General features: G+C 34.9%; 1 protein-coding gene across 1 annotated transcript; it reads right to left on the reverse strand.

Annotated features, from left to right (window-relative positions):
• Positions 1 to 2522: 2522 nt before the first annotated feature.
• LOC135225812 (argininosuccinate synthase-like) lies at positions 2523 to 22116 on the reverse strand. Its single transcript, XM_064265333.1, has 11 exons — positions 21958 to 22116; positions 9851 to 9964; positions 9168 to 9236; positions 7661 to 7820; positions 7185 to 7270; positions 6765 to 6910; positions 6296 to 6417; positions 5857 to 5999; positions 5165 to 5303; positions 4769 to 4870; positions 2523 to 2842 (listed from the first exon to the last, which is right to left on the reverse strand). The coding sequence occupies exons 2-11, from the start codon at positions 9950 to 9952 to the stop codon at positions 2670 to 2672; spliced, it is 1242 nt and encodes a 413-aa protein (XP_064121403.1). The 5' UTR covers positions 9953 to 9964; positions 21958 to 22116; the 3' UTR covers positions 2523 to 2669.
• Between the last annotated feature and the right edge of the window lie 1129 nt (positions 22117 to 23245).

Below are 23245 nucleotides of genomic sequence, written 5' to 3' on the forward strand. Positions count from 1 at the left end.
GTAAAAGCGTGTGTATATAACTTGACTTGTCTTATGAGGGTATCGTGTGTTAGTAAATGAATATACACCAGCTAAACCCAATGTGATCTGAAAGGGCCGAGATTCACACACCAAACAGGGTAAAAAGATTGATGTATGGTCCGTCCTCCGTCGACCTTCATTCTCCTGGTTTTCCGACAGCTCTAACGCCCTCTGGTAGTCTGAATTAAACTCAATACACAAGGATGAAAAAACAATGCTATCACCCTCCGTCATAAAAAAAATATTTCAAAAATATTTCGATTATATTATATCTAGTTAAGAAATCTTGCTATATAAGTATAAATTTATATACAATCACTAGAGTACTACTTCTAACGTTTCACTAGTTTAACACCTATTATAATGAAAACTTTCAAATCTGTGGTGAGGTCGCAGTAGTTCATACGAGGACTTTAAATTTAAGCCTATTTTTAGACCAGAGATGGCTCTCGAGTTGCCTAATATCGACTGAGGACCTTCCTGGACCACTGCAGACTCTATGAACACCTATTTATCTCACTCTTTACATCTTACATAGTGTGGAGAAAAAGGTAATCGTATGGGCAAAGTGGACTGCATGCTTAGTGTTGTTACCGGGTAAAAAAAAAAAAAACTTCTAAAAGCTTCACGTAACATCACCACGCTCCCTTTGCGGTTTCTAAATTACGGGGAGATATCTCTAAACCTGATTCATTGCTAACGAGGATAACACACTAGCATCGTTAACGAATAGTCCCACAATTGAATACTTTCGCTTACTGAGCAGTCCCTATAGACATGGACTCCGATCATAAGTCATTATGAGATGCAAGAGGTACGCCTCTCTCTCCCTCTGTCAAAATCTTGCACGTACTACTCATGGGTTGATTTTAAGACCGCCGTGTTACCTCTTTTCTACAAGTTACTTGCGTAACTTTAAAGTATGGACACAATACAAGTTTATCAGATCAAATTATATTCACCATTCATAAAAACTAAAACAAGAAATGAAATAAAATGCAAGGATATGGAAAAGAAATGGTTGAATTTAAAGTTAAAGTTGAAAGGTTAAACATAGAGTAATTTCTTAAGAGACAAATAAAATGAATTACCCAAAGGGAATTATAACTCGGTGATACTCAAATGAACTAAGTTACAGCAAAGTTCAAAGGATCAGGGCAATCACCCTTCCTAGATCCACACCCACATCACCACACGACACTAGATAGCAGGTCTAATAAAAATTTGAGCCAAGGAGCTGCATGTTCCGTTTTGCGTTCGGGTTTATTGAGGAAAAAGAGAAAAGTTATACAATTACCACGAATATACAGAACTGACACAATTTACACGGACTTAAAAAACTTTACGATAATGATCAAGTTCGTTATGGAAAATAGATTCCAAATATAATAGTGTAGAATTTCTACATATTTGTTGATTGCAGTGAATTAATTAGTGGTGTGTGACAATACAATTTTGGGCGATGTCACGGCCATATTAGTGTACGCACATACGCATACGCACCCTTAGACAGAGAAGCGAACAAAAACCTTCCTTTCCCCTTCTGATCTCTCCTAATGGCTTCTCTGGCGAGGGGTACAAATAAGATCTAATAACACCTTCAACTGTTACTACATGTGTGCAATACATTCACTAAGAGTTATTTCATATATAAAAATGAATGATTATAACTAAAACAGTTCTTAGACTTCGTTACTAAAACATCTATTAACGTTTATGTCAAAAGAAATCGTCTCTGTGTGAAATTAACCTTTGGTGCTAACAGCACCCCACAGACACTACTTGCTAGAATCGTAGGAAAAATCAAACAAAATAATGTAAGAGTGTCATTCTCGAATTAGATGTGGTTCTCTCACCCTTACTATACCATGCAACAGAGACGTACATATGTCTACAAAATCCAAAAGCATGCGAATATATATATATATATAATATATATATATATATATATATATATATATATATATATATATATATATTATATATATAATATATATATATATATATATTATATATGTTTTTTCACATTAATACATATAAAGATAGTAACATAGTTCCTGCTTGTCGATTACCTGACAGACGGCAATTCACAACAAAAATCAAATCAATAATTTCTTATGAGACAGACGATACTAATAACTCTACAGTAAGAAATAGATCTCATGGAAACAAGTGAATACACAAAAACATCGGAAAAAATTGTTGTGAGAGGAATTTCTCACACATTGCTTAAACATGCTCCGTAATAAGTCTGTGTTTATATCTAAAATATGATAGTTTCTAAGTCAGAATAATTTGAATATTGCAATGGCCAATGAATTTAATCTATCCCTAAGCTTATAATGAGGATCGCTGCTCAGAAAAATGCTTTTACAAAAGGGAAGTAAATTTAATGGTAGTTTTAGTTTTCAAGTGTGATGCAGGCAAACTTCCTTGTTCGGTGAAAGTACAGATTTGTTTTTTTTATTAAGAAAATGGTTCCCATTTACCCTAAAAAAGGGAATACAAGAAACAGAAAATAACCAGACCTTATTTCGTAAGGAATGTTTCTATGTGAAAATATTCAAAAATGTCCCTGGCCATTGTGCAACGTGGTTCCTTCCAATAATCACGTAGGACATCTTGTCTTTCTTTCAGAATCTATTTAACTAATTCTGAAGCTTCAGGAGTGTCTGTTTCACACGCTGGTGTTCCTTGAGACGGAGGGCGCTGATGTTGATGAATCCCCTGGCATCCATCGGTTCGTATTCTCCCTGAACATCCATTGATACGAGCTCTTCATTGTACAGAGACACGGGAGCATGTCGTCCAAGAATGTACACTGAAAAAAAACGTAGCCACAGTTGTTAAACGGCTGAGTTGTTGATAAATTTATTATTATTATCATTATTAGTATTATTATTATTCGGAAGTTGAACCCTATTCATATGGAGCAACCCCACAGGGACCATTGACTTGAAATTCAAGCTTCTAAAGAATATAGTGTTCATTAGAAAGAAATAACAGAAAGTAATGGGAAGTGCAGAAAGAAAAGATCACTTACTAAAGAAAAAATGAATTAACAAACTAATAAAAAAGTAAGTAAATTAATAAAATACAAAAATTGTATTGGGTATGCACTCTAATGTAACTACGAATTACTCCCTAGGTGTCCTCTTTGTCTTGAATGGAAAATATGTCACTTGTTATTCTTAAATGATCTTTTAACAGTGAATTCTTATGTCATTTGGCATACACATATTTTGATTCATCATATGTATAGTAATATGCAAAAAAAATGTAAACAGAAGTATCAGGTAACACGACTTTCTGCCGGGAATCATTATCGTTTTTAAAGGAAGGATTAGAAATAAGTAAGGTTACTTTTTTATATACATGCATATAGTATATATATATATATATATATTATATATATATATATATATATATATATATATATATATATATAGATATATATATATATATATATATAATTGCTGTTTCAGGTTATTTAAGTTTAATATCTTTATTAAGAATGAGCATAAAAGAAACCAGGAAATTTGAATAAGCTACCATATTTCGGTCAATTTACATCGGTCAGGTCTCGGTGTAAACTAGCAAAAGGTGCTACATAGGCAACATTTATATGGGATTGGATAGCCTATAGATTGAACCAGTTTACGGCGTTTTGGGAGAAAACAGATCCTGTTGGAACGCCTTAAACTGGTTCTGTCTATACACGATCTGACCCCTATATGAACATTGCCTCTGTAGCCCACCTTCTCCTAGTATTCATCTAAACGATGGCCGATGTGTATCGCCGCTAAGTATGGTGTCTTCTTAAAAAATTAGAATTTCTTTCGGTGTTTTACGCCCCCTATTTTTTTTTAAGAAAAATAGGAAACTGTTATATTACACAAAGCAGTAACACATACGTACACACACACATATATATTGTATATACACACAGACACACACACACACACACATACACACACACACACATATATATATATATATTATATTATATAGATAATGTATGGGTATACTACATATATAATATATATTATATGTTTATATTATATATTATATATCTATATATAATATATATCTATATATATATATTACCTGAAAATATTTTTCATAATTTTACTTTTATTATCAGATGTTATTTGTAAAAATTGTAACAGTTACAGAACTATGCTTAAACAGTCATGAGTGTAAGACGATAAGTGTTTTGTCATTAAAATAAAAGAGATTAAGCGTGAACTGCAACCCTTCACTTGGTCTTTTGGCAACTAGTTTGGAAAGAATTTCAGCTATCAAAACATACAGCTTAAGCATCAAATTTGCCGTAACCATACCTTCAGGGTCTACAAGATAAAATCTAAGCCTACAAGATAAAATCTAAGCCTAAGCACACAGATTTGAATCAGTAAAATGTTTTTTGGAACACGTAATCATCCAGGGTTATCATGGCCACAGGTAGGACTACGAGAACAAGGGGCATGCCTAAGTTTTCCTTCTAGGCCAACTTATTAACCACATTCTTTAAATAGTAGGGGTTTCCCTTCCTGTTGCTCTCATCCAGACATCCTAATCCTTGTAACTCCACTTTTTAAGACTATTTCAAACCAAGCTTTGCCATGGCTAGATCAACGTTACCATAAAATCTCACGAAATGAGTTTCTCGTTTGTCTCATCACTCTTCTTCCTCTGGTTCCAGCTGGCCTTATATAAGGAAACTTTGATGAGAATTGGGACTCACCTTGGCCTTTGTAGATCTTCAAAGTAACAGACCCTGTCACGTTCTTCTGGGATTCCTGAATGCACTTATGGGTGAATTCAAACTCTGGGCTATACCAATAACCTGAAAAAGGACAACCAACGGTTGCATTGTAAAAGTTTTTAAGGACTGAATAGCATGAATTGTAGTCACAATATTCATTGCCAACGACGAATATGTTATTTGTTACAAAAGAAAGCATTGACAAGGATGATGCAAAGTGGGCGTATGCAAGAACGCCTTGATATGACTTCACTGATGCTTTTAATCCTATTCATAGATGATTTAATTTCAAGTGGACGAAGGGGAAGTGCTTTCTCTTCGTCGAAAATGATAAAAATGCTTATAGATGTCAATTTGAGAGAGAGTCATACTGACCATTGTATACTTGTTCAGCCATGCGCTCGCTCAGATAAGACTTCAGTTTCCTTACTTCTCGGTCGAGACAAAACAGCTCAAGATCTTGATGCGCTTTGTGCAAGATGGTCAGACCAGGTGCTTCATAGATGCCGCGGGACTTTGGAAAAGAAAATGAACAACACATATAAATATGATTACCAATATCTGAACAGGTAAATCAGAGTATAAACAGAACATACAGCCGCTGCAGGACAGCAGAGGGATGGAATGGAGTACGCATATAAGACCATCTTATCTTGTCAATAGTCTGGCACAATATATCTGTAGTTTGGAATATCACACTTGAAATTCGACTTATCATACCCCAAGTCTCGCACCAACATATTCTTAAAGTACAAATTACGTAGCTTACGTCTGATATACCGTTTTTGCAGTCCAGCATGGTATGCTTTTAATACATCCATGTTAAGAACTGTATTTTAAGACATTAGGCACAAAACATAACACGTAAATTCTGCTTACAACGTCTTTTGTCTGGAATATCATACTTGAGGTTTGATACATTAAATCAAAGGCCCAACATACACCTAAAATCTCTCGTCTCATTCCTCACTTTAAGGCAAACATAAAACACCTACAGTCCAACATCATTCATACCTTAAACCTAACAAATTCATGAAGTATTGCTTACGCCTGAAAACACAACATACCTTGAGTCCTACGAATCTATTCTCCACAATATCGATTCTCCCAACGCCATGCTTCGAGCCAACGCGATTGCAGGTGGTGAAGATCTCTAGGGGGCTGGTCACGTTGGTTGCATCACCAGTCAGCAGGACGCTGGTAGGATACCCTTCAGGAATGCAAAGGATTTAAGGATGTGTTGTTATGACGGTGCTGTTTGCCCTACTAACCCTTATTGGGATTTGCACGAGCCTATATAGGCTGGTTTAAGGCCAGCTCAGTCTGAGAACGATAGCATGGCTACCTAAATAACTTGCTTTTGAATCTCTCTGTCTGTGCATGTAGTACCTACTGATTTTGTACCAGAAAAAAACTTATATTTTGCTACAAAATGGATTTTTTTACTAAAGAAACCAACAAGAAAAAGTAATACTTCTTATAAGAAAAATACCCATTTATTCTTACCTTCCTTGAAGTTGATGGTCATCATCTGTGGGGTATCGGGTGCTTTTTCAGGGTCAACTGTCATCTGGAATATTCCTTCTGGTGGGAATGTGGCTGGATTCTCCAGTACTCCTGATTCGTAGCTGGAGAGGAGGAGGAAAATCAGACTTGCATAAGTGCGTTTTGAGGTGGTTTTGTCATGTAGAAATAATGGAGGAGGAAAGAGCGTTGAAATTATACAAAAAATGGAAATGTTGGCTGGATGGTGTTGGAACTTTTGGACCTTAGTATCAGCGAGGCTCGAGAGCGTGCACAGGATAAAGGTGAGTGGCGCAGTGTGTTGGTGAAATATGTTTTTATGTGCTTGAGAGAGTGAGAGACAAAAATCACTGAGAAAATCCATAAATTATCACACTAAAAACCACTTTAAAAGAAATATCACTCATCGATCAAAAGCTACATTATATATAAGAAAAACTACAATACACACCTAACATGAACTATATTAGCATCAATACTCCAGGGAGACTTGGGTGTGACTGGGAGAGGGATGTCATGAAGTTTTGCGTAATCAAAGAGCTCCTTCCGTCCTGGGAATCTCTCGTAGAATTTGGGGTCTTTCCACGGAGACAATACCTGCAACACAAACAAAAAAGGTAAGGACGATTGACATAAGGATTGACCATACTAACTTTATAATATATATTTTTCCACTATAAAGTAGTCCTTACAATTCCGGGTGAACTTTGTTATCTCTTGCGATGTTATTTTAGCTTATATTTGTGTGTCTTATGAAATGTATTTTACATGCTTATATATATATATATATATATATATATATATATATATATATATATATATATATATATATGAGAGAAAACAAAGGAGTGGATCTTTTATTTACTTTTACCTTAAGGTCAGGAGCCAAGGCATAACATCCCAATTCGAAGCGCACCTGGTCGTTACCTTTTCCTGTTGCACCGTGGCAGACATACTCTGCGAAATGATAAGGAAACTGGTGAAGAAATAAATGAATACGTACAAGAAAACACCAATCTGAGACTTAATACTCGAGGAACACGGACACTCTAACTGCAAGCCTCCATAGCTGAATAGCTATCAGATACAGAATTCATGGCATGGGTCAACAGAAGCTGATTGGGATTTAACGGGATGTTCCTAATTCATCCCGTCCCGCTCAGGAATTGAACTCAGTCTTTTTTGAGGGTAAGGTGTGCTTAGCAGCAGCAGACCACACACACCACACACATATATACATACATATATAATATATATATATATATACATATATATGTATATATATATATATATATATATATATAGAGAGAGAGAGAGAGAGAGAGAGAGAGAGAGAGAGAGACTTACGAGCTCTATATCTCCTGGCAGCCTTAACTAGCCCTTTGACGATGCAAGGTCTGGCAATGGAAGTGCCCAGCAAGTAGCGATCTTCATAAATTAGGCCTCCCTGAATTGCGGGCCACACAAACTCCTCCACCAGTTCCTGCCTTTGGTCCTCCACGATCACCTAAGGAGAGACATTCGAAACATGATCCTTTATTTAATTAATTTGCCTCAATATATAATAACAACAACAAGAAACCTCATCATCTTCAAGAATTTTAATGTTTTAACGGTTGCTAACGCGATGACTGTTCATTCGCGTTATTTCAGGTCTTGTGTCTTCATGCAAAAGGCGAGCAAAAACAAGAACGAATACACAAAGATGGTTCCTAAATCAGATACGTTGTGATTAAAAACCTAAGAATATTTTAGGAAAACGAAAAACTTGTTTCAGCCTTTGTCCGAAGCTGTCTTGAATAATGAGCATGTTGCATGTTTATTCAAAAAAGGAACACGGCCATTGTGTACAGACATTGTACGTTTTGAAATATAAACAAAAGATTACACAAGTTATATGATTACCAGATAATCATTATCTCCAGATTATGATTATCTGGATGGTGAATATATATATATATATATATATATATATATATATATATATATATATATATATATATATATATATAATATATATATATATATATATATATATATATATATATATATTCTATCACCCGAATAAACCCTGTGTGCACAAAGACAGATGATTCTCTTTCAACCGGTTCTAACTAAATACTTATGTTGATTTAATCTGGAATTTAATTCCTTGTCAGGCCCAAATAAAATGAATCAGTCCTGTTTGAACTGGCTAAAAGAATGACCGACTGATTTTTGAAACTTTGGTCTGAGGACCTAGCATTGGAACCGTCTGGTTATTTAATATCATAGACACAAAAGTGAAGTACCAAGTTGACTGGTTCAACGATAATAAGATGTAGAAGTACTGCAACCTCGTAACATTAGGTCTACACACTCTTAGGACCCAAGATGATGGAAGAAGGTTTAAAAGAGAAACAAATAAAAACAGTAGCCCTGGTTGATGTTTGTTGCCCCTCTTTGGTTTATCTAGTTACCCGAGACATTCGTAGATAGCTGCTTCTGCCCGACTACCCTAAAAGTATAATGACCTTTGCATGCATTAAAGTGGTTATATATTCCCTTTTAACCTTAGTCATTGTCTGAAAAAGATAAAAAGAGCCTTCTTTGTAGTCTTTTGTTACATTGTATACAGTTTGCTTGAAAATAACACAAAAACACAACATATATATCATATACATATGTGTATATATAGCGTATACTATATATAAGTGTGTGTGTATATATATATATATATATATTATATATATATATGTGTGTGTGTGTGTGTGTGTGTGTGTGTGTGTGTGTTGTGTGTGTGTTTGTGTATTTTTTGAGGAAGACTACTGTCTACAGACATGATGCGACTTGATCAATGAACAGGTGATATTACCTCAACGGTGCCAAGCTTCTTAGCCTTGTTCTTCGCCGCCTCGAAGTCTTCATCTTGGCCCAAATCGGCCTGAAAAAATAGAACACGGATTAAATATATTCTGCATTTCGGCACAGAATATATTGACTCTGCAAGGATCAGTGCATTACATCTCTAACCATGCTTGGGCACAGTACAGAATAACTGACAACTTCCATTTTAAAACAGCATCGCTCACTAATTGTAACATTGCACAGAATCTCAAACATGTTGTAAGTGATCGTTTAACAATTATTCATTCCTATGGTATCACCATACAAATTTAGGTATAGAGATTGCTCAAGTTATATCATATCTTGCAAACCCCCTTTACTTTGTCAAGCATAATTAGGCGATATTAAAGAATTCAGTGTCAGGTTGGTACAGGGGCCACCAATTGTCACGTAGAATACAATACATGATCACTTGAGGAGTTGTCCTTATGATTACTAACTGTATCATGTGATTTTATACATTAAGACTAAACTTGTTACAAGACAATATTACAAGATTAATCAACACGTTGAAGTCATAATGGATTCTTCAACCAGTTACAACTGAACATCAGAAAACTACTTTATGATTCTGCGGATTCAGGTTGAGGAAACCTGTTATGCTGTATGCTAATAGCTTAGATACTCTGTTCAAACGATGAAACCACTTACCATGTAGGCCACAACTTGATATCCTTGCTCTCGAAGCCATACCAGGATACAGGACGTATCCAGTCCACCCGAGTAGGCCAAGATTACTGTTCCTTTGCTCATATCTGACCGGATCTGCGGAGAAAGGAACTGTAGCATGGAAACTGGGCGATTTGCTCCTTCATTAATTGGATAAGATTTTGGGCTACGTGGAGACTCGGTTATGCTCCCAAGATTTATGGGAAATTTCTTTTTTTGTATATGGTAGCATACAACAACAACAACAACAACAACAACAACAATAATAATAATAATAATAATAATAATAATAATAATAATAATAATAATAATAATAATAAAAAAATCCTCCTAGTAACACGAGTCTTCAAATGGAGAAGCAAATCCACATTTATGTAATATACATATATTTAAATTTAAAAACAGCCCGGATAGCTTTCGGGAATCTGTTCCGGTTCTCCTATCCGTGCTGTTTTTAAATTTAAATATATGTACATTTACATAACTGTGGATTTGCTTCTCCAATAACAATAATAGTAACAATAATAATAATAATAATAATGTTCGAAAAGGTCCACAATAATATAAAAGTTAAAATTTCGTGTAAAGTTTTTACAAAGTTTTACACGATATTCTAATGTTGATTTTATTGTGGACCTTTTGGAACATTTCATGAATTCTCGTGATAGAGAGTTTTCCCCAATAATAATAATAATAATAATAATAATAATAATAATAATAATAATAATAATAATAATAATAATAATAATAATATTAGGTATCAAAACAAGGTGAAGGAATGTTACCTGGATTATTTTCAATTACGTCATTCAGTTTTTCATATTTTGATTACTCTCAGTTAATCTCCTAGGTTTTAAAATATGTTCTTTCTTTATCTATGTTAGCGCACAACAACAACAACAACAACAACAACAATAATAATAATAATAATAACAACAATAATAATAATAATAATAATAATAATAATAATAATAATAATAATAATAATAATAATAATAATGAACCAAACAAAAACTTCTTTCAGTTTTCTTCTGAAGATTGAAAAAGAAACCCACAAATTCAATTTGTAACTTGTTTACTTCTAAGTATTTACTTTAGTTTTACTAACCACACTCGAGTACTTTCAGGCCTTCTGTGGCCCATTCTCAAGAGATGTTGGGATGTTAGCCTGGTCAAGGCCCAGCAGTCTTCTGGAAGTTCCAGAAGACTGCTGGGCCTTGACCCAGGCTAACATCCCAACATCTCTTGAGAATGGGCCACAGAAGGGCCTGAAAGTACTCGAGTGTGGAGTAAAACTAAATGTAAATACTTAGAAGTAAACAAGTTACAAATTGAATTTGTGGGTTTCTTTTTCAATAATAATAATAATAATAATAATAATAAAAACTTTAGTATCGAAACAAAGATTGGGAAACGTTACATGGTATTTTTCTTGATTGCGACATTCAGTCCTTTTCATATTTGAATGACTCTTAGCTTGCATAAAACTAACTTGCACTAAGCAAGGTATCTTATTACATTATGATTTATCAGAAGTGATTTATTACCACTTCTGAATTCGTAACGAGTATCATTTATACAGTAGTGTATTATCTCTATCTCCTTATACGGTTCACTCAAAAGAGTAATTCACCATATATTCATACACACACACACACATATATATATATATATATATATATATATATATATATATATATATATGTGTGTGTGTGTGTGTGTGTGTGTGTGTATGTGTGTAATGTATTCCCATTGTCTACTGCCATTTCCCAATGTTACACCGACACACTGGTTCAGCCGATGACCACAGAAGTTGCGACGCCATCTTACAGAAATCATTTGGTCAGAATATCATTTCTTTGCCTGAACTACATCGTACTTCTGAGAGGGTCATTAAATATCAACTGTCAGTGGATGTGACTAACGTTATCTTTCTATTTACAAAAACTATTTTATTTTCATACATTATATGAAAATATTAATTCTGAGGTAGGGCGAATTGGATATCAGAGGACATTTTGTAGCTAATGCATGTATATGAATCACGGTGATGTGATAAAAATTCACACACACACACACACACATAAATATATATAAACGAAAAGAAGAAATATTGTAGTAATTCGTAAGGAAACACCATTCCTAATTCTCAAAAGAGGAAGTTACCCAGACCAGGGTAAAGACAATATGCCTTAAGTTTTAAAATAATGCATAAAAGATGAAAATTAAGTCTTCTTTGAAAATGAATGAGCTAAAGATACAAGAATCATGGAAAACACTTAATAACAAAAGGTTACAAGAACTAAGGAAAAGTACTCTACAAATTATAATGGGAGAACTAGATTTATGGTTTATAAAAACCAAACTAACTCAGGAGAAAGCTTGGGGAGTTTTCCAGAAGCATCGTCCAGAGCCAGTCCCCACAAAACCAGTCGATTCTAGACCCTTCTGGTGTATTCTGACGTCAATCTTGGGCCACATGTTGTTGCCAGCGGGCCAAAACATACCCGGGGCAGACCAAGGCCATCGAGAGATAATAGGAAAGAACAGGTCAGAGAGAGAGAGAGAGAGAGAGAGAGAGAACCAAATTAGGCCTGCCTTCGCATTCACGTCATAGGGTTCAAAGTTGCTCTTGGCAGTGGTCCTGCCCAATGGGCCCGTTCACAAATTTCTCTCTCTCTCAAGTCTTGAAGAGAGAGAGAGAGAGAGAGAGAGAGAGAGAGAATAGGAACGCTGTTGATATCCTGTACCACCCCATTTCTCAAGGAAAAAGGTATATAGGGGCGAAGAGTGAATGGGAGAAACCACAGTCTCATTTGAAGTATAAATAAATGATCATAATGCTAATTAAAGGAAATAGGGGCGGAGGGGGGCGGGACAGTACCATACAACAATTTGTTCCCAAAGAATTATCAATACAACTCTAACTCCTCACGTCACATATTGACAACAAGTAGTTTTGAGAGAGAGAGAGAGAGAGAGAGAGAGAGAGAGAGAGAGAGAGAGAGAGAGAGAGTTTTCCTCTTAATTCGCTTGAATTGTTTCATATTTTTCTGTACACTGACAGAAGTTGTCAAGTGCTTTAAGGTTTTAAAACGAACCTTAAGGCAAACAAAACTTTAAATCAAACAATATTTACATTTCGAAACATTATTATTGCAACTTTTAACCCATTTCTACACTTCAAGTTTGATTTGACCATTAAGTGTTCTTTAAGAAATATTTCGACATTTTATAAAAAAATATACAACTATCTTGACAAAAATGTTTACTGCATCACCAGGAATATTTATACGAAACTGTTATACTCAGAGCTGGGCTTTTAAACAATGTTTTCCTTATAACAGTTCCATCAAATAAAGCTTTCATTATCTCACATAACAAACAATAGGGACAACACTACGTGACTAGAAGGTATTTGCAATTCAAACCCCACCCGCAAACCAAATACATTCTGTCCTTGAATCAGTCTCCGACACGAGATTCGTTGTAAGTTATCCCCGTCACCATTTAAGTAACCTCTGAAAGATTCAAGTTAATCGATATTATATATATATATATATATATATATATATATATATATATATATATATATGTTTTATCTGAGGACTGAAAGACGTTAAAATATCATCGTGGCATTATGAGTTAATACACAACACACACGTATCTATCTATCTATCTATTTATCTATCTATATACACACACACACTATATATATATATATATATATATATATATATATATATATATATATATATATATATATATAATACACACACACACACACACACACATATATATATATATATATATATATATATATATATATATATATATATATATATATATATATACAAATAACAAACATATGGTATGCGTGTTTGAAATTTTATAATCTTGTGTTAAGTTTTACAGGGATAGGAAAAAACTATACGTACATACATATTCATATATAATATATATTTATATATATATCATATATTATATATATATATATATAGAGTATATATATATGATATATATATATATACATATATGAAATACTTTCAGACAAACGCATACACGTATAGGTATATGTTTTGCCTATTCACGTAGAGCTAACAGCAACTTAGGAAATTTCCGACATACACACACATACATATATGCATATATATGTGTCTGTGTGTATTAACTTATATAGTATATCTAAGCCTTATGATATCTTAAGTTCTTTCTCGTGGAAGTAGGAATATGTACATGAGCTTAAAACAAGAATCATCTCAGTTATTTCTTTTGTGGGATATTAAATCCTCAGATGAAGAACGCAGACTATCTTCAAAAGTCAAGAAGCGCATGAAGTGAAAATTCTGTTCAGCAAATATACTCAAATGTTTGCATAAGTTCTGGTAACCATGATAAGGAGAATTCCTTGCATAAGATGCAGTCAGCCCAAGTTGGAGTCGGGGATGGGTGGGAGGGAGGGTGAAACGCAAAACAGCTAGTTCCAAAACAGCTAGTCCCAAAATAGCTAGTCCAAAGAGCTAATTCAAAAATAGCTAACATACCAAAATAGCTAGTGTACCAAAACAGCTAGTTCCAGAATAGCTTGTCCAAAACAGCTAGTTCCAAAATAGCTTGTCCAAAATAGTTAGTTCCAAAATAGCTTGTCCAAAACAGTCAGTTCCAAAATAGCTTGTCCAAAACAGCTAAGTTCTAAAATGGCTTGGTCAAAACAGTTACTTCTGACGGTATCTAAGATATTTAGAATATTAGTTTTAGTTTGACAACAGACATCAAGTGATTTGGATTTCCTTATATGTGATCTTGCTTATTAGTCTGTTGGATTTTACCTATTTCAAATGAACAGCCCATCAACATGAAAGTGATAAAATCGCAAAAAGGATGTGATCAAATATGTCACGAGGGATATGTTTACCGAAGGAATACAACCAGTAAAGAAAAACAAAATTGGAGATGCGTCATCAAAGGCAGTGAAGGAACTGCTACAACTGCGGTTGATTATAGTGATAATAGTGATGTAGTTTTAGGCCAAAAGCATTCACATGCACATGATGTGCCACAGGAAAAAGCTAAGATTGCCTTAAGTATGCTAAGAGAACAAGCTTCTGTCTGATTCAGCTGCATCGCCACGTAGAGTCATTGCTAACACTGTGCAAAATATTGATTGTGAAACTTCATCTTGCATGCCGAAAAGAAAAGCACTTACGAAATGCATTCAACGAAAAGGCAAAAAATGAAAGCCTGCTTTCCGGAACCGAGTTCACTTTTAGAGATTAATCTACCCGAAGATTTTAAAACAATTACCATAGGGAATGGTGCAGAAAAGTTTTTAGTTTATGATGAAAGTGATTCCCATGAAATACTAATATTCGCTAGCAAAACTACGTCAGACATACTTGCAACTGCTGCGTATTGGATGTGTGATGGGACATTCAAAATATTTCCACAATTATTTTATCAACTATACACAATCCATGCTATTAAAAGTGAATATTTATTTGCATGTGTCTACAAATAGGCTAGTCACTGCATCCTTGAGAGAGAGAGAGAGAGAGAGAGAGAGAGAGAGAGAGAGAGAGAGAGTAAAATTAGTGGAAATGTTATTTTTGAAATAATTTCTTTAGATTTCACACTCAAACGTACACGTTTGTTTGGCTTTCATCAACTCATGAATTTATATTAAAGAAGATGAAAACACAAGACTTAAGAATGATCTGTCTACATCATTTTCACAATCTAATTTTCGTTTCTTTCTTATCATTTCCATTCGTTATATCACGTCGCGACACTTCTGCATTTACACACATCTGATATTTCGTTGCATATCACAAGAATTTAAAGAGAAACTTATGCTAGCGTCATTGTTACTATAGTGATTATATTTGCGGTCATAATTTCGCTTTGTTTCTTTACTGCAGATATATAAAACTTTCTTTCCCGCTTTTCGTTGCAACAGAAGAAAACAGTGTTGCCATTTCCCTTTCGTTTCCATACCTCGAGATGAGTTACGTAACGTTACATAACGGAAACTCGGGAGGGAAGCCTGTTCGCGTGCATCCAACGCTTGGCGTCCAAGACGCTTCCAACGTTTCGATAAAAAAAAAGTAATAAAACATTAGTTATCTGTTGTCAAAGGGCAACATTAGTGACGTAAAAGACAGCTAACAGAAGGATCGGGAAACAAGTAAAGGGAAGAAGTCGTAAATAACGAAATAGTTGAATGAAACGAACTGAAATTGGCAATGTACCTTTGGAATTCATTGTCCCCGTCAGTGTTACCAAAACTCAATTGCCTCCATGGTTGCCAGGATCTTTGGCATGCTCTTTCTTTGTTCCAACGGCGAGAGCGGAATAGCCTAGGGGGAACAGAGCCACTCTTTGCTATGGAGAGAGATTAAACAGAGAGGAAGAAAACGGCAGCGATGTTGAGGCATTTCTACGTTATTCGTCTTTGTAGGACTTATTAACGTGACTAAAACAAACCCCAAATTTATCGTTAATATGTACGGAAGATTGCAAATATGTTCATTCTACAGGCAAATTTAATGTAAAAATACCTTCGATGACTTATGATAACCAACCAAAATGAATTTGGACCCTCAACAATGGTGAGTAAAGCAAACAAAAGTCAAGACGCCTGACGTAACTGAGCAATTTGAAAATGAAAGTTTAAAACTTTGATGCTCTACTTAAGCTAGGGATTAACTGACTCTGAAACGCCAACTAAAGTCTACTCTTTTTGCAACAATAAATCCCTTGTGTTACAGAAAACTTCATACAATATTCATCTCGGATAAAAGTCACATGACTGAGGTTAACAACACTCAAATCATTATATATATATATATATATATATATATATATATATATATATAGATATATATATATATACACGCACACACACACACACACATATATATATATATATATATATATATACATATACATATAGAGTATATATATACACATACTATATAATCAAATATTATGTCGGAATAAAAGCCACACGACTGCTCTCCTATTTACATTCACCGGATGTTAATATTTTGAAGAAACGTCAGTTTTACTTAGAAATAAGTAATCTAAATATGATAACATATTCATAAAAGTATTTGAATAACCAGATAATTTAGGACTCTAGTTTAGAATTTAAATTTAGAAAAACTTTTAAAACTTAATTTCATACCAAAAGTATGGAAATTAGAGCTTAAGATTGAAATTTCAAGGATATAAGAGTTTGTAGAAGTACAAAATAAACTTGAGTTATTTTGTTCTGATAAACAAAAATAGGAAAACATATTGTCTTGCATTGAAACTGCAGTTAATGATCTCACACAAATTCCAACGCCAGGCAGAATACATTATGGGGTTGGCATTTGATGGAAAACAAGAGAATAAAGGTTTAATTTATTCAGCGACACATGCTTTTGGCCACACACACACACACACACAAGCACGAAGAAAGCAGGACTAGGGTTTCTCATTAGAAAGGTCAGAGAGAAATCACGAAATGTGCAGAAGAGTAAAAGTGTAAATTACAGCACAAATACAATCCAAAGTCAACATATCTGGCCCGCGAGGAGGAATACAGTTAAATAACATTCAAGCATAATTATATCGTATTCAAGCCTGGATCAAACGTTGGGCAGGGCTCACACCCACACACCATGTTCGTCATCACTGAAAAGATGTGTTCCTTTTGAAAATTTGGTCATCGAATAAACTTTCATAACCCAACGGGTTAAAGAAAGTGTTCCATGTAAGACCCGACGAAATGCTTGTCAGTCAGAACTGCAATTGTGGTGGGACTGATCTTGAACATATTCCCAAAAATCGCAAAAGCCTAACCGCAGAAACTTTGTAAGTATAAAAAAGCATGGAAATGGGTTTAAATTTTGAAAACTGAAGCCGTTATAATGGAACCCACACACTATATATATATATATATATATATATATATATATATATATATATATATATATATACTTTATGGGTGAAGTTGGGTCGTTGGGAGAGCATGACAAGTGCGAGTTGGTTTTTTGCTTTCAAGTTCTCGCTAGTTGCTAAGAGCGCCTTGCATCGTTTCCCCGAGGCGGCTACGTACGTTTACCGTCACAGCGTATCTCACAGCAACAACCGAACAAAGAAGCTTGTCAGGGAACAGTCTGTCGTCCAGGCTACTTGATCTGGTTGTATTGCTTTTATATTATATGGCTCAATGCAAATTACTATGACAGTTCTTCTGGGAACAGTAAATTAATTCAGGTGAAGTGTCCCAAAGAAATCGGCTAGACGGATCCTAACCGTCATCAGAGCCTGTTGGCCTTGAAACGTTACATATAGAGGATACCATTCCCGTTTTTCTTAATTGGTCTTTCTCGCTTATCTCTCTCACTCTCTCGACCCTATATATAGTTCAAGGTTAAAAGATCTGGTCACTACTCTCTCTAAACGTCAAAAATTCCTTCCGTGGTTTCAATATCGTTCGCTTAGAGAGGGCAATACAACATGTGCTTTTGAATATCCAAGCCCCAACTTGTATCTTTCCTGATATGGCTGCTTGAATAAGAGGAAAATGCAAGAACTGTAGGGCTAATCACGTACAAACGAAAAGCGATGAAAAGAAACATGAAGGATGTACGCTGACCTATGGTATACCTGAAAAGTAGAACGGAATGTCGTTGGGTTATCAGATGCCACGATGGTGCGAGAGCTGAAGATGGCTGAGGCTTTCTCGGTCAGGTTGTTTGGATTTGATTAAACCGGCTTGTTTAGATTAAACTGGACTGTTTTTGAGTAAACCGGCTTATGCCAAGCTGGGCTCTTGCACAGCGACTAGTTGAAGCTAATATTTATACGTGGGCGATTTGAAGAATCAAACGCAGGTTCCTCTGTTTGTGCGTCGAACGCGACCAGTGCATGACTGACAGAAATGCAAATCCCAGAGAAATGAAATTATTGTAATTTACAGATTTAAGGAAGAGAGAGAGAGAGAGAGAGAGAGAGAGAGAGAGAGAGAGAGAGAGAGAGATTATGTTTAACGCAAATGTTGAAGTAGGTAAAATGGTACTTTAGGATTTGTGGCAATTCAAAGGCACCAGATGCCTTTGAAAAGGATCCCTAAGAAAGTTCTGGACCGGGTGGGGTGATGGAGGTATTGAAAGGAAAGAGTACTTGATATCGTGGATTTTTTTCAGAGGACCATCGGCATGGAAATTGTTTGAAGTGTGGCAGACGAAACGATATTTAATCATGGGTAAAATTCATCAGTGAATCTCGTAACCTCATCGGAAGGCACTTGAGCAGTTATCTCCTATGGGAAAAATAGTGCTTGCGATGAGATATAAACTATACACTCCATGTTCGTTTTTCTTTCCCTTCGTCTAATGAGAAATGCCCGATTTTCTGGCATCTTTGGTTTCTATCTTTCCTTCATCTTTGCTTCGTAGCCATGTACCGTCAATATAGTATTCCATCACCCTACCTTTTTTTTTTTTAGTTTGTTCGACGGGTATGGCAGTTGAAAAGGTCAGAAATGTCGTTAAATCCTCGAAGACGAAAGGTGTGCATCTACTCACATATAATGACTATTGTAAGAATGCACCTACATGAAGTGCACTTACGTAAATTGCACATGCATATGTCTAAGAGCACATTTATTTTTAGAAATAACTTTAATCTTCATAAGGGGGAGAACTCGCTACAGAAAGGCTGTTTCATTCATTCTCTAACTCAGTGGTTTCCAACCTTTTCTAATTCTCGCCCCCCTTCATTGAATGGCACATTCTTTGCGGCCAACGCCCCCCCCCCCCCCTTCCTTAAATACTGTAATTAGCTCGTATAGTCGGCACATGTCAATAATTCACAATATTATATTATATATATATATATCATATATATATATATATATTAATTCCTTAATATAGAATTTAAAATAGTTTATATATTTAGACAGCTAAATTTCATATTTATATTTGATATATTTCTCAGTATTTTAAAATTCTGAATTCCATCATAATTATTAGTTTTCAGATATAATTATCCACTTCAACAAGCATTGGCGTCCCCCATGGCAGTCCTTCGAGCCCCCCAAGGGGGCGCGCCCCACAGGTTGGAAACCACTGCCCTAACTGATGAATAAAAGATGAAACGTAAAAAAAAAAAAAAAAAAAATTAGCAGTAGTTTGTCTGATTACTGACGGCGTTTCTTGGATGTTCAGCACAACCCAGTTTCGGAAACTTTAAGTGCCATCAATTCAAAGTTCCTTAAACTTTAGACTTATTCAATTACTATTATTATTCCGTTTATTTATTTATCCATTTTGCGGACTGACATCATCTCACTAAGTAAACCCACTTTAAATAACTTATGTTCTCAGCGTCAGTTCGGCTGCGTCACTCCAAGGCTTTCGTAACCTTCACTTTGACTTCGTTGCGATTGACAGTTTCTACTGCCTTTGTCGCCTCTCGTATGAACCCCTTGACTTATCCCTTCTATCACCACTTTTCATAATGGACCGTTTTTAATGCTGATACAAACAAACCGATTCATTTATCTCCTCTTCTAATCTAAGCTCCTTTATCTTTTGCGGTTATAATAGTGCTCTCTGTTTATCATTAAATTTCCTAATGAGTTTTGTCCTTTCTGCTCTCGGGTAAATCTGTCACGTCCTCAAATCTGACCATTTTATTTGCTTTTGACTTCATCGCTCTATTATTCAAAGTCATGCCTTTTTACAGTTTTCTGAGCATTCCTTGAACGCGAGCGCGGAAAAAAACATGTACACACACACACACACACACACACATATATATATATATATATATAATATATATATATATATTGTTGTTTCCCATAACAGATGATGCTTCAAACATCATCGCCCCCAATAAATAAGAACCACATTCCCACTTAAACTACTGATAAATAAAACTTCCAAATTAGCCCGTTCATGTAACTCTTACAGAGAGGGCTCGTTAGTAGTTCTGAATAACCTACACACACTAATACATAGACATAATCAATTTACTATAACGTTAGAGAATGCAGTAATTTTCAAAATTTTTTTCGTCTCATTTACTGGTTGTTTCCTCCAGGTCCGGTAAAAAAAATTCTGTACTGGGAATGTCATGTGTGAAACGTTAAAACAATTGCATATACAACCGACATAAAGTGAGGAAACGCACAAAATCAATGCACGCTGAACACTATTAATAGTGTCATCTCATGTTAATGTTAACAGGGTACAAACAAAAAAGCGTACTAATCACTCACAACGTTTGTTTATCACTATATCACCTCTGCAAAAATACAAGTGAAAACAATGTAAACACACAGAAGGTTGGGGTTAAGCAGATAGTAAGCTGCAACGTAGAGGAAGACGAACGGAGAAAGGTATTTATTAACGCACCGCTCAAGTACTTTGAGACTGATATAGCGAACATCTTTCAATATAAGTGGATCGAAGACTAATTAATTTTTAGATGATATCTTTACGATACAAAGAGCTTTGTATTTTCTTTTACTAATCAACCTCACAAGACAGGAAGTAATCTGCACCGTTGCTTACATGCTGCGGCCGTGGCACGAGTGTAAATGCAGAATGCGTGTATATATATATATATATTATATATATATATATATATATAATATATATATATATGTGTGTGTGTGTGTGTGTGTGTGTACATTTATACACATATATATTATATATAATACGAATGTTGATTGAAAAATACATAATAGTGAATTATATCAAATTTAACATGTAATTAATCACTATCTTTTTTTTTTTATCAAGAAATACAATGTCCACGCCAATGTGATAGTTTGACTTCGATTACTTGACGCTGATAATATATAAAACTTGAGCACGTTCAAGAAAGTTATTCAAGTAATTCAGTGTTCCTTGAAGCAAAAATGTTGCAGGTACTACACATTGTATCTACAGTGATAACAATTAATGAAATGAAACATGCTGCCGACACTGGCCGCACTACGTGCAACAAACCAAAGAAGAACCGCATAAATAAAGGAATTTAAAAATTCTTTACCTCTATCAACGATATGAAACATAATGGCTACTTACTTAAAGAAGAGTGATGGCCCTTCGCTACTAGATACTGGAACCTTTCGTTACTGAGCTTCTCCTCAGAAAGAGATCGAACATAATCATGCGATAGTTTTTATGAACCACTGTCACGCTGCACATCCAAACTGTCGTACTGCAACTGTAGCCAGAAGATAACTCCTTAAATATTCTCACACAACAAGCTCCTACCGTAAAAGCCACAAGAGCTTTTCGTCCATTCAAAAAGTCAAATTTTTATCGACAGTTAAAAGGTTGACATACGAGACTGGCTCTGATTAACTTAAATATTTATTTTTGTTTACTGTACGGCTGGCAGCGAGAACAACGCTAGGATAACAAGTATTCCAGGCGGATGTTGGGCGGGCTATCTGAGGATACTTTCATTGTCTCGTTACATAATCCCCAATGCAACAAAGCAGCAACTGACATCTGGAAAGGCTGGCACGCCGATGAAGCGGAGTAAAATTCTTTCCTGAGCTACTTATGTGTGCACCTAAACGGTTTATTCGTTTTTTTTTTTCTTTTATGCAATATAGAAATGACTGAACTAGCGGCGAATGGTTGCGAAGGACGAAAATGTTTTGAAGGACAAAAGAAAAAAAAAATCTACAATGTGGCAATTAAATTTAATAAAAAAGAGGAAACTTTGTGCTGCAAACTGCGAAGTTGTCGTGACATAACATTTTTTGATGTGCGGTATATTGCACATTAAATTGATACACGCATACTTTCAAACACAGCATGCAAGCGTCATGTGACACACACACACACACACACATATATATATATATATATATTTTAATATCTTATATATTATATATATAATATATTATTATATATATTATTCGGCAAAATGTATGTATGTATAAATTTATGTGTATACACACATACATATATTATAAGATTTCATAATTTCAAAATAAGAACTCGTTTACTTATGAGATCTAGCTCAAACCAGCAAAGTGTGATTGAACCAGACTCAAGCCAGAATCCCAGCGCGCTCGCACACACACGCACACACACAGCAGAAGTTCGGGGCTACGCAGATAGCGAGCATCATTCAATATAAGTGTATCGAAGACTGATTAATTTTCAGATGACATTTTTAAGACACAAAGAGCTTCTATAATCTATCAATGTTCGAATTCCTTGTTAAACTAAATCCTGTGGATAATCAGTGGTAAGTTTAATACAAAGTCTTGGCATTCTGAAGGACAATACTAAATTTTTACTTTTCAATTTTATAGGTAAAAGGCTATAGATAGATTGACAGTTTAGTTTTTTG

The sequence above is a fragment of the Macrobrachium nipponense genome, chromosome 20, assembly GCF_015104395.2.
Source record: "Macrobrachium nipponense isolate FS-2020 chromosome 20, ASM1510439v2, whole genome shotgun sequence".
NCBI lineage: Eukaryota > Metazoa > Arthropoda > Malacostraca > Decapoda > Palaemonidae > Macrobrachium > Macrobrachium nipponense.